We start from the raw sequence: 12,419 nt of genomic DNA on the forward strand, positions 1-12,419 counted from the left end.
CCTCTGCTCCAAGAAGCCACGTTTTTCATGTCTGTGTCCCCTAGGAAGAGGACTCAATGTCCCATTAGTACCGGGAGAGGAGACCCCGGGAGCTGACCTGCCTTGGTCAGGAGACAAGTCGGACTTCCAGAGCAGCACCAGGGATGGGACCTGAAGAGACGTGAAAACCCTCCCTTCCACCCATCGTCTGACCTGCTCCCCAGGACAGAAAAGGTGGGAGGCGACACCAGATGGTTCCTGGGTTACTTTATTTTGACAACGGCCACACAAACACATTGGGGGATGGGAAGAACAGTCAAGGCTTCTAGGCTCCGGGCATCTCCCCCAAGCTCCCCTGCCTCCTCCACAGTCCAAGCAGTACCCATTCCCCGCACCCCCCCAATTCAGCTCCTCCTTTTTTGCCACAAGTCACAAGAGGCAGTGGAGTGCCCAGACTGTTCTTGTGGCTGCCATGGCTTCACTCTTGACATGCAAACTTCCTGCCCCAGATCTGGACTCCACCTAGAGTCACAGGAGGCAACTTCCCCAAACATGGATGGCTCATGGTGGACTGAATATGCTGCAGTGTGTTTTCTTCCCGGATAACGTATCACAGAATAGAATGTGTCACTGTTGAAAGGAAGCTTAGAAACACAAAACGTCAGACCAGAGAGTGAGCTCAAAGGGCATTCAGAGCATGAAATACCAGAGACTGAACAAACACCAAATGTCAGAGCTGGGAGGGCCCTTAGGGCAGTGTCAAATTCCTCTTGCTGCACTACTGACTTAGAGAACCACAAATTAACATTATCTTTGTTGTATTTTTATTACTTTTGTTAAATATTTTCCAATTACATTTTAATCTGGTTTGGGCTCCACTCAGGAGTTCTGCAATAATTGGCCTCAAGCTCTGATATCTCTGCCTCACAGCATAGAATGTGTCAATACCAGAAGGGGCCTTGAAACAGGCAATGTCAGAGCTGGGAGGTGGGAGGGGCCTGAGAACAGGGAATGTCAGGGGTGGGAGGGGCCTTAGAACAAGGAATGTCAGAGCTGGGAGAAAACTCCATTGTAGAACACTGGTGCTGGAGAAGCCTGACTTGCTCATGCTACAGAAGATGCTCTAAGTGACTCGTCCAAGGACATCCGAGGAGTCTCACTGAATCAAAGAGGGATCCTGAGGTAAACTCTGAAACAAAAAGCTTTCCAATTCTAGATGCCACATGGACTCTCAAAATCTGAGGGCTCTCGGAGGCTTCCGGTCACCTGGGCAGAGTTCCAAGATGGCAAACGCGCCTGAGATGGACTCTCCATTCCCAGTGGCACCTGGCAGGCCGCAGGCCTCTTCCCGGACTGCTGCAGGCTGCAGATGGTCATGGGCCGAGGCCTGGCTCACCAGGATGGGCTCAGTTCCCGCAGTGAACCTCTCCTCTACACCAAGTAGAACCATGGGTTCATGCAGGGAGCGAGCAGCCTGCGAGGCGGAGGTCCTCAGAGGTCCCACCGGAGCGCCAACAATGCCCTAAGCAATGCATAGCACGTATGGTTAAGACACATGGCAGAATGCATCGAAACCAGCCGGAGCTGGCCGAGTCAGACGGGGCGCCAACAGCCTTTGGCTGCGACCACTAGAGGGGGCCAACATTCCTGGGCTTCTTGACCACAAGCCCCTTCGGTGATGACTTAGCTAAGGAAAAGTGAGTGGATCCTGACAAGCCGGTCTCCCAAAAACACAATGAGGTGATTCTTGCAGCCTTCGCAACCCTAGGGAAGAGGAAATTCTGAGAAACTGACAACTGAAGGGGGTCCTCTGAGGCCTGGGCACAGCTGGCACGGCCCCAGCTGATCCCGCAGTCCAATATAGCCTTCTCCAGTCTGGAGTCTACTCATACCAGGAAGCCCCCAAAATGAGATTTGCATAAGTAAGGACGAAGTGACCAATCAGAACAACGGGGCGGGTACCTTTGGGGAGGGGTCCTCTCCTCAGGGAAGGGGAGGCAGGAACCATTCCAAGCTCTTGCAGGCTCAGGATTTTTGTAAGGCACTGAAATGAACCGTCGTCGTGGTCGGCCGTTTTTGAGAGGTGGACAAAGGGAGGGACAACTTAAGGGTGGAGATAATACTGTCAGTCGATCTCATGCTGGGTTGCACCACTGCATCTCACCCAAGCCCAATGCGGGGTGTTGTGGTCGCTCAGGCCCCCAGGCTGTCTTCTTGACTCCACAAGCGAGGCTGGGGCCCTGGAGGCTTTGGGGAGGAGTACTCGCCACCAGGCTGCCTTTGGAGCCTCCCATGCCCTGAGGGAAACGGCTCCCGAGTCCCTTGAGCCAGAGCCAGAGCCCGGGGAGATTCAGAAGTGCCCACTGCGTGCAAGGCACTGATGGCTGGCTCCACCCTAACAGGGCCGGGCACAGCTGCAGCGGCTGTGGAGGGATCTGTTTGGACTGGAGACTAGCGGGTCATTCATTCGATGCTGCCTGGGTGAGAGAGGGCTTGGAAAGCTGGCGGGAGGAAGCTAGCTGAGGAATACTGACTTCGGCGGAGCCCCGACTGCACAGCGAAGGAGCTCCTCCCTCGCCCTGGAAATGCCACCGGCACAGGCAGGGGTGGCTCCTGAGGGAGCAATCCAAACTGCTTCCAGGGAACTCTGGCTTTGGGGACTTTCCATGTCTGAGGGCAGGGGACTGAGAGGAAAAGGCGGAGCCTTTTCATTATAAGAGAAAGGCTATTTCAAAGAAGGCGGAGTGGCTGAGGCTGGGGCTGGGGAGGGGGAGGCTCAGTGCCGGGCGGCCTTACAGATCTTGTCAAACACTTCGGGGAAGGCGTCCTGGCAGTTCAGCTCCTTCCGGAGCTTGTGGTACAAAGAGCCATCAAACATCTCCCAGAACTCCTCCCGGTTCATGTAGCAGTCTGCATACAGCATCTGGAACCTAGACGGGGGCGGGGACAAGTACAAGCATTTATACGGCCCCTACTATGAGCCAGACACTGTGAAGTACTTCACAAATGTTATCTCATTTGATCCTCCCTATAACCCTGGGAGGAGGGAGTTGTTATCATAACCATACCACAGTCGAGGAGACTGAGACAAACAGGGTTAAGTGACTTGCCCAGGGTCCCACAACTCGAAGCTGAATTTGCACTCAGGTCTTCCTGACTCTAGGTCTGATGCTCTACCCACTGCACCACCCAGGAAATTCAGAGTTGGCCCTCCATTTCCACCTGGTGGGACTCTAGAGCCTCAGCCAGAGAGGAGTGATCTGTTCAGGGGCTAGTGCTGCCCTCCCCCACCCCAGGGTATGGCTCCTTCACTAAAGGACAGCAGCCCATGAGTACTCATTTGCCGAGCACTCCGGCGAGCTAGGCAGAGGACCGCAGGCAGCAGAGGCACACATTGCCATCTTCCAACCACCCCCACTGGACTTCTCTGTCCCCGTCTCCCGGCTCCCCCACACCCAGCTCTGCCGGCCGAATCCCCATGCCACGCCCCAAACAGGACACCAGCTGACTCACCCATGCACACTCCGGACAAACTTCTCCATCTGCCTCATACAAGACCTGGCTTCAAAGTGCTTCACCTGTGGCTCTCCATAGGCCCCAATGTCCACGTAGAGCTCTGTCTCATCGCCCTTGGGGTGAACCATGCCTGGTTGGCTGGGCAAGATGAATGGGCACAGCCAGATGGGATAGACCTACACAGAAGAAGGGAAGGTGTCATGGTAGGCAAGGCCAGGTGCTGCCCGCTCACATCCAGCCAAGAAGTTGAGGGCTGGGGATTGGGAAAGAAGAGGGAGCCCAGGCCCTGCCACGTCTGATGTCTATTTAGCCTGAAACTCTCCTCTACGTTTTTGAGACACTGCCCTGGTAGGGCTCTTTGTCCACCTCTCAGATCGGCTCCTTCTCCGTCTCCTTGGCGGGATCTTCAGCCAGATCACGATCACTAACTGTGGGTGCCCCCCAAGGCTGTCTTGGTCTCTCTTCCCCCTCTATACTATCTCATTTGGTGACCTCATACATAACCATGGATTCAACAATGAAGATTCTCAATTAGCCTCTGCTGGGCTCCAATCTTGCATCTTCAACTGCCTCTTGGACCCACTGGAATTCTGAACTCAGTATATCCAAAAGTGAACTCTTCCTCTTCCTCCCTCTACCCTTCCGGGTCCCTGTAGACACACCATCCTCCCAGACCCCCAGACTCCCAACCTAGGTCTGGTCCTCGACCCCTCCCTTTCTCTACCCCTCACATCCCATCAGCCGCCAAGGCCCGCCGGGTCTCACATCGGCCCCTTCTCCGCCTACACTACCATCGCCGTGAGGCAGGCCCTCCTCGCCTCTACCTCATACAGTTCCAGTGTCACACCTAGACTTTGGCAGCAGCCGATGGCTGGTCTCGCTGCCTCCGTCCAGGCTGTCAGACTATTCCTGTGGTCTCCTTCCTGCCTCAGAGAACTCTGGTGGCTTCCTCCGCCCTCCAGGATTAAGCATCAAACCCTCGGCTTGGTTTCCCAAGCCCTGCATAGCCGACCCCTTCCTACATCCCACTGGCCTCCCTGCTGTTTGTCTCTGACCCTGGGCGCCTTCTCCATCTGTCCCCCACGCCCTCCCTGCTCATCTCTGCTCCCTGGCTTTCTTCAAGTCAGAGCTAAAACCTCACCATTTATAAGGCCCCTGCCTTGACCCCCTTCCGTTTGAATCCATCTCCAGTTTATTCTGCATCTACCTCGTTCCTACAGAGTTGCTTCTACGTTGTCTCCCCGTTAGAACAGGAGCCCCTTGAGAGCAGGCACTGTCTGCCTTTGCACAGTGACAAATCCAGAGCCTGGCACACAGGAGGAGCTCAGTCATGTTGCTGTGACTGACCTACGATCTTCGGCAAGCAAGTTAACCTTTCTGGGTCTCAGTTTTCTCAATTGTAAATAAGGAGTTTGGCCAAGATGGCCTCGGAGGCCCTTTCCGGTTATAGCTCCAGGGACACTGGATTCCCAGAATGTTGGAGCCGGAAGAGAAGCAGGAATCATTTAAGTAGTGTGTCAGTGAGCAGAGTCCACGATGTGGCATCAGAAGACCCAGGGATAAGCATCTGGTTCGGTCACTAGCCACTGCCTGGTCCTCTCTCTAGCTCAGTTTCCTGATAGGTAAGGTCCCTGCCCTGGCCTGTCTCCTCACTGGGATGCTGTGGGAATTATGTGCACTAGCGTAATGGGAAATGCGCTTGGAACGGTTGTGGATGGTTGTCTGGTCTGTGCCCTCACAGGAGCCCAGGGGAAATGCCTTGCACCAGGCCTACCATGGGGTTGAAAGGAGGGTGGCTTACGTGGAGGTCATTGTGGAAGGTCTGGATGGCCCTCTCCATCACCTTCATGGGGACCAGCATGTCCTGCACCACGTGGTGCTGTTCATACAGTTTTCGCAGGGTCTCCCCTTGAGTCAGCTTCAGCAGGGAGATCTTGGGAGGCACCAGCCAGCCAAAGAGGTAGCGAAAGATGGGATTATTGCCGAAGGGGATGATGTCCTGAAACAAGGAAGATGGATGGGGTCAGGGGTACCTTTAGTGCTGGCAGGGATCAGCCAGCCTGCCCTCCCACGGGGTGAAGACATTCCTGAGATGCCATCCCACAGCAGAGGAGATTCAGGCTACTCGAAGACATCTAGGGACAGGGAATGGGCTGCCTCCCATCAGCTCCAAATTCCACTTCCCAACTGCGAAAACGTCTTCATCATACTATGGGGAATCAAGCTCTCTGACTCACGCCCCAGGTTCTGGCTCTCTGCTAGGGGGTGCACTGACAAAATCCCACTCCATTTCCCATGTGATAGCCCTTTGGCTAACTGAAGGTGTGGCCACACCCCAATAAGCCTTCTCTCTACCAGGCCAAACCTCTCTAGTTTCTAAGTGTTCTTCTAGTGCCTTGTACAGTTTCTGGCACACAGTAGGCCTTTACAAAAACGGAGGATGACTGAAAGAGTTCCTCCAACTGATTGGATATATTTGGTATAGTCCCTTCCCTCGTCAACATCTCTCCTAAAACGTGGTGCCTTCTAGTGGATGCAATGTGCCACATACAATCTGGCTAGGGCAAAAACCACCAGGATTACTGCCTCCCTCTGGACACAATGCCTATCCTAATAGTTAGACTACCATGTTTTGAGGGCTGCTCAGTCACATTCATGAGTCAGCGGTCCACTAAAACCCTGTTTTTTTTCCCTTCTCCCTGTCTCCCCATCCCGCACCTTTTATGCAACTGATTCTTTGAACTTTGGTGCTAGACTTTACTACATTTTCTTACCCTCACTAAATCTGATCCTGATAAATTCACTCCACCATTCCAGTCTGTTAAGGTACCTCTCACAGGGAACAAGGTTACATTTCCGCAAAGATACAGAGTGTCCCAAAAATCTTAGGGCAGCTTTAGGCTATTAAAAATTAAAAGTTTTAGGATACCCTAAAGATAAAGCTCCCAAGGAAAGTGCTTTCACTGAATTAACCTGCTCAGGAGGAAGGCCCTCTCTGCCTAAGAAGAGAATCCCAAGACAAGGATGAATTCTAGAATCCCACCTCTTGACAAGCAGGGAAAAAATCATTCTTTAATGAAGGTGGGGAGGTGAGGTTGGGACAAAACCTGCCCCGCAGTCGCAGCCTCACCTGGAGCTCCCAGAAGATGCTGCGAGTGTGACGGTGGTAATAGTGTCGCAAGGGGATGTACTCCAACCCCTTCTGGTCCTTCTTCAGGTACTCCTCCACGTGCTTGAAGAACCAGGGCTTGTAGTAGTTACCAATCCTGTTCAGCTGTGGGGAGGGGCAGACAGAAGGAGGCCAGGTTACCCACGGAGTTCAGAGGACGGGTTGAAAATGGGACCAACAGACCTTGTATCTTTTCAAAGCGGAGAGAGCCTAGGACAGGAGGCGGGGTCTGGCTCTGGCCTTTCCACCATACTGTGTGACCTAGGCCAAGTCACTCAGTGCCTCTGGGTCTGCAGATCTAACTATGAAATGAGGGAAAAGGTAGATTAGATCAGCTTTGAATTCTGTGTTCTATCAAGGTGTTCCAGGATCCCGGCCAGCTCTGCCATTCCTTGTTCCTAAGGCCCCCCTCCCCAGCTCTGACCTTCCCTGTTCTCAGGCCCCTCCTAGGTCTGACATCCCTGTCCTAAGGCCCCCCTCCCCAGCCCTGATATCCCCTGTCCTAAGGCCCCTCCCAGCTCTAACATCCCCTCTTCTAAGGCTCATCCCAGCTCTGCCATTCCTTGTTCCTAAGGCCCCCCCTCCCCAGCTCTGACCTTCCCTGTTCTCAGGCCTCTCCTAGCTCTGACATCCCTGTCCTAAGGCCCCCCTCCCCAGCCCTGATATCCCCTGTCCTAAGGCCCCTCCCAGCTCTAACATCCCCTCTTCTAAGGCTCATCCCAGCTCTGCCATTCCTTGTTCCTAAGGCCCCCCCCTCCCCAGCTCTGACCTTCCCTGTTCTCAGGCCCCTCCCAGCTCTGACATCCCTGTCCTAAGGCCCCCCTCCCCAGCCCTGATATCCCCTGTCCTAAGGCCCCTCCCAGCTCTAACATCCCCTCTCCTAAGGCCCCTCCCAGCTCTGCCATTCCTTGTTCTAAGCTACCCCCCCACCCTGATACCCCTGTTCTAAGGCCCCTCCCAGCTCTGACATCCCGTCTTCTAAGGCTCATCCCAGCTCTGACCTTCCCTGTTCTCAGGCCCCTCCTAGCTCTGACATTCTGTGTCCTGGGCTTCTCTTTCACCTCTCTTAATTTCTTTGATCATTTGTGACTAGCAGAAGAACAGCAGGATCCATGTATCTCCCGCACTCCTTGTCTCCTGCCTGCTATTAGGAGTCAGAGCATTTCTATCCCCCGGGTCCTTCCTAACAGACCAGATGGCAAGGGCCTGGTGACCCTGGCTGCTGGGCTGGATGATCTCCCAGGGCCTCCACAAGAGGACTGCACTCGGTGGATGCTCGGGCCTGAATTATGTAAGTAATGTAATTACATAAGTGAGAAATGCAGCCCAGCGCTGAATTACACAGGCCCTGTTCTACTTGCCAGGACTGCCAGGGGGTTCAAAGGGAGAAATGTCAGGCTGACTCAGTCCTTTGTCCGTTTCCCAAACACGTCGACTTAATTTAATAGTGAGGCCAGCATTACGGGCCAAATGCACACCAGGAACCTTGGCCACATGCTGGATCCTCAAGCAGCCAACGTCCTATATGGCAAATACAAAATCAATCTAACATAAACGATGGCCGAGGGGAAGTCGGGGCTCTTCCTTCTTGTGCCCGGAGCCAGAGGAGAAAGGGAGCCTGTGGGCAACGAGGGGAAGGGGGGGATGGCTGGACGTGCCCAATAAACACAGCACGCACAAGGGGGCAGAGCACTTAGTAGGGCCTTGGCTCGGACTGCTGTCTGTTCTAGGGGCCTGGCCACACGAACACCAAGGGAGGGCAGATCCCGACACTTTCCTGGCTCTGCTTGGCTCGCCTGTCTACACTCCGGCCTCTCCTCAGCAGAGCCCCGTGAAGCAGGAAGCAGAAGAGGGCGGTCCCCGTTTCTGAACTGAGAGAGAGGAGGCTCACGGAGGGATCACCCAGCTTAGAAGAAATGGAAGGCACTCTGTGAAGCCGCCCACTCCAGGCAGCCAGGCTGCATTCCCCCAGCCAGAAGGAGGCTTTCCTTCCTCCCAATCCTGGGGATAATTGTGTGCATTTATGAAGTGTTGGGCCAACTTTAAGGCCTTGCTCCCCCCAACAACAGAGAGAGGTCATTGCGATCACAAGCACCGGGCTCAAAGGGGTTAAGGGACTTTCCCAGGGTCATACAGCTAGTAACAGTATGGGACAGGATTCAAACTCAGGGCTTCTTGACCCCCCCCCCAAAACCAACACTATGCACTGCCCCTCCCAGTAACGCTGGGTGTGTATCTGTCAAGAATCTGGGACATTGTGTGGATGAGGAGGGGGAGAAGGGGGGACAGGTACAACCTCGGCTGTAATTCTAGGCGGAGTAAAGTAAGCGTCCCAGGAAGCAGTGTCAGGGATCACTCAGGCCATGGGAAACCGAGAGCTCTGTGCGTGCGTGCGTCCGCCCATGTGAACTGGGAAGGGGAAGATGGGCAAAGTCTGGAAGATTCCATCCAACAGTGAAGTGCTGTCCATGGAGAGCCTGGGGCCTGGCCGGGGCTTCCCAGGACCCTCTGCACTTTATACCTGGCTTTTCTCTGTGCCTCCCACGACACCTAGCACAGGACCCCCGAAATCTGAGGGCTCAGTCACCAGGCAACACAACAAGTGAGCTGCGGAAGCGGCACAGCCCTGAGCGGAGCCGGACCTCGTTGCAGGGACCCCGAGGCAGAGCCAGCCGAGAACCCCAACAAGCTGGGAGTCATCTTTACATTGGAACGAGGCTCTGAAAGCACACACGCAAGTAACTGTGCGGACCTCAAAATGCTGCACGTCGGCTAACAGGACTGTCATTACAAATTATGACTATTATCATTGTCACACAGGAATTCTGCCGTTCAGACGTTTCAGTCACGCGTGACTCTTCATGCCCCTACTTGGGCTTCTCTCGGCCCCGATGCTGGGGTGCTTTACCATTTCCTTTTCCAGCTTCTTTCACAGACGAGAGAACTGAGGCAAACATGGTCTGCCCAGGGCCACACAGCTAGGAAGCGTTGAGGCCAGACAGTCTTCCTGGTGTCCAGCCTGGTGCTCTATGGCGCCACCTAGCCGCCGTTACAAAGGAAAGGTTTCTATAAATACCATTCCCTGCTTGTTATGAGATCTGCTGCTGCGTTCCCGTAGAGTGAAGATAACTCAGAGTGGCAGACAGAAGAGCTAGGCTGCAGCAGAGCTCGCACCCCACTCACAGGCTTCCCAGCCCCTTCTCTGAGCCCCGCCTTCTCTGGGGCGGGGAGGCTTTTTCTCCCCCATCTGCCTCCACTGCTCCCCTTCTCCTCTAAGACCACCCTGTCTTACTCCTTCCTCCCTGTCTGTCCACAGCTGTTTGCAGGTTGTCTTTCCATTAGACTGGAAGCTCCTTGAGGACAGGGCCTGCTTTTACCTTTCCCTGGGACCCTAGAGCTTAGCACAGTGCATGGCTCATGGTAAAAAAAAAATGCTCATGAACAGACTGATCCAGTTCAACCTCCTCAACTGGAAGATGGAGACACTGAGGCCCCAACTCGGGCATTCTGTGTCCAAGTGCGTTTTCCCACTAGATTGCGGGACAGCCTGCTAATTCACACCCCCTGCCTTCCAAATGACAAACTGCCTATTGGACCCAAACTCTCACTATCATCGCTATGGAGCGTGCCTGGGTAGGTGGGAGGTGTCCCTCGGGGCGGACCCTCGAGGCTGGCCAGGTCCCCCCTTCCCTTCCCTGGCCCGGTCAGCATTGTGCTGACACCCTCTCCCTCGGCTGGGCAGCGCCCACTGGGGCTGGCAGTGAGCCACCTCTTTGAAGCAACAAGCTTGTCCGGATGTTCATTTATTCAGATGCACCGAGACTCTCTTAGGAAGGGCCTGGGGCTCTCGGAAAAAGAAGGGGCCTCTGGGGAGGCCAAGGCTGTTTGCCTTGTGGCTCTTGGACAAGTGTCTTACCCTCTGGATCCGTTTCCTCTTAGTAAAAATAGGAGTTTTGAGCTAAAGAGAGGCCTCTGAGGTTCCTTCCAAATCCAACAGTCTAGCTTTTTATGTTGAATCATCCTCTGATCTAAAGCCCTCCCAGCCCTGACATTCCCTGTTCTAAAGGCCCTCCCAGCCTTGATATTCCCTGTGCTGAGGTCCCTCTTGGCCCTGACATTCCCTGTTCTAAGTCCCTCCCAGCCCTTACGTTCTAGCTTCTAAGGCTCCATCCAGGGAGTGGGGGGTGCCGAGCCTGCCCCCTTTCCTGAATACAGAGAAGTAAAACAAAACACAGATGATTCCTCGTAGCTGCAAGCCCGGCCTGAGCCTGGGGTATCGTCCCTCCCCGCCTTCACTAGCATTCAAACACCCTGTGCTGAGCTGTTTGTTAACATGTCCCCGGCAATCACTACCAGATGCCAAGTCAGCGGCAGAGAATGCTGGGCTTGTCTGTGTTACTGGCTGGAGCTGGGGCTGCTGGAGCAAGGTCAGAGAGGGCTGGGAAGGCTGCGCCTCTGTCCCCAGGAAGGGATGGCTAGGGGCAGTGGAGGAAGAGAGGGAGCCACGCTGGCAGCCCTGGAGACTGCTGCGAGTCAGGCCTTGGTCCAAGGCCTCACCCTGTCACTAAATCAGAGAAATGTGGGCTAGCAAGCTCTACCGGGCCCTGCGTGCTCTCACCCAGCATGAGTCTATAAGGCTTTCTGGAGATCAGCACCTCCCCCCCACACACACTCTGTCCCTGCACCAGCACTGGGTCAAGGCAATGCCCTTCACCTTCCACTTTCTCCTGCAGTGGAGGACTGGGGAAGGGAGAGGACAAGCCAGGGGAACATCTCCAAGCTCCAGCTCTGTCCTCAGTTCTCCCCTCTTCTGCCCTCCTGGGCTTCTGAGCACTGCCTGCATGCTTCCTACTTCCCAGCCTCTACCTCCAGCCCTGCCCCGTCTCCTGAGCCTGCTGCCCCTCCTCCCGGCATTACTCTGCCTGTGGTCACCACCATTCACTCAGCTTCCCAAGTGTCCTTGGACTCCTTCCTCAGACTGCCCTCCTCCATCAGGCCACTGGGTCCTGCCATTCCATTAGGGCAACATCTCTTCTAGCACTTCTCTCTCTCTCTCTTTTTAGGCAGTTGGGGTTAAGTGTCTTGCCCAGGGTCACACAGCTAGTAAGTGTCAAGTGTTTGGTCTGAGGCCGGATTTCAACTCAGGTCCTCCTGACTTCAGGGCCGGTGCTCTATCCACTGCGCCACCTAGCTGCCCCTCGTAGCACTTCTCAAATGCAATAAAGTGCCTGGCACACAGTAGGTACTTCACAAATACTGCATATCTGTAGCCACCACCTCAGCACAAGCCCTCTTGTTGGCCGTTCAGAATCACTGCTGCAGCCTCTAACCTCCTCTCCACCCTCCACTTCTCGGCCCAGAACCCTGCTGCCCACTAGCAACAGCGGCCAACGACATGATCCCCCAACGTGCTCTGCACGCAACCTCACAGCAGCACTGAGATCAATGCTAGGGGCATTATTATTCCCATATGACAGATGAGGAAACTGAGGTCATGAACCTGTCACAGTCATGCAGCTCCTCTTTAAAGATGGGGATGGCCTAGGTGGTCCTGAAAGTGCCTTACAGCAGTAGCTCTATGGGCCTGTGAACTAGCAAAGACAGCAGGATTCGCACCCAGGGCTCAGCAGATGCCAGGCCAGCATGCCCTCCACTCAGCCAGGCTGCTTCTCAAGTTCCAACTCTCTGTCTGGCATTCAAGGCCCTTCAAAGTCTAGCGTCAGCTCATTCACCTTCCCCATTCATTCTGCTCTGT

General features: G+C 54.7%; 1 protein-coding gene across 2 annotated transcripts in view; it reads right to left on the reverse strand.

The window, feature by feature from the left end:
• Positions 1–231: 231 nt before the first annotated feature.
• The window catches only part of DHCR24 (24-dehydrocholesterol reductase), a 28,479-nt gene continuing 16,291 nt past the window's right edge, over positions 232–12,419 (reverse strand). Inside the window, exons 6-10 of one of the 2 annotated variants that reach the window (XR_002322467.2) lie at positions 6,626–6,769; positions 5,297–5,494; positions 3,493–3,671; positions 1,942–2,909; positions 232–1,743 (exon numbers count right to left, since the gene is read on the reverse strand). Coding sequence is in view for 1 of the 2 variants with exons in the window: in XM_020976900.2 (XP_020832559.1) it covers positions 2,756–2,909; positions 3,493–3,671; positions 5,297–5,494; positions 6,626–6,769 (675 nt within the window). In the remaining variant the exon portion in view is untranslated. Of the gene's footprint in view, positions 2,910–3,492; positions 3,672–5,296; positions 5,495–6,625; positions 6,770–12,419 lie in introns of both variants that reach the window. The other variant, XM_020976900.2, reaches the window with a different exon arrangement.

The sequence above is a fragment of the Phascolarctos cinereus genome, unplaced genomic scaffold (assembly GCF_003287225.1).
Source record: "Phascolarctos cinereus isolate Bilbo 61053 unplaced genomic scaffold, phaCin_HiC Scaffold_5;HRSCAF=322, whole genome shotgun sequence".
Lineage (NCBI taxonomy): Eukaryota > Metazoa > Chordata > Mammalia > Diprotodontia > Phascolarctidae > Phascolarctos > Phascolarctos cinereus.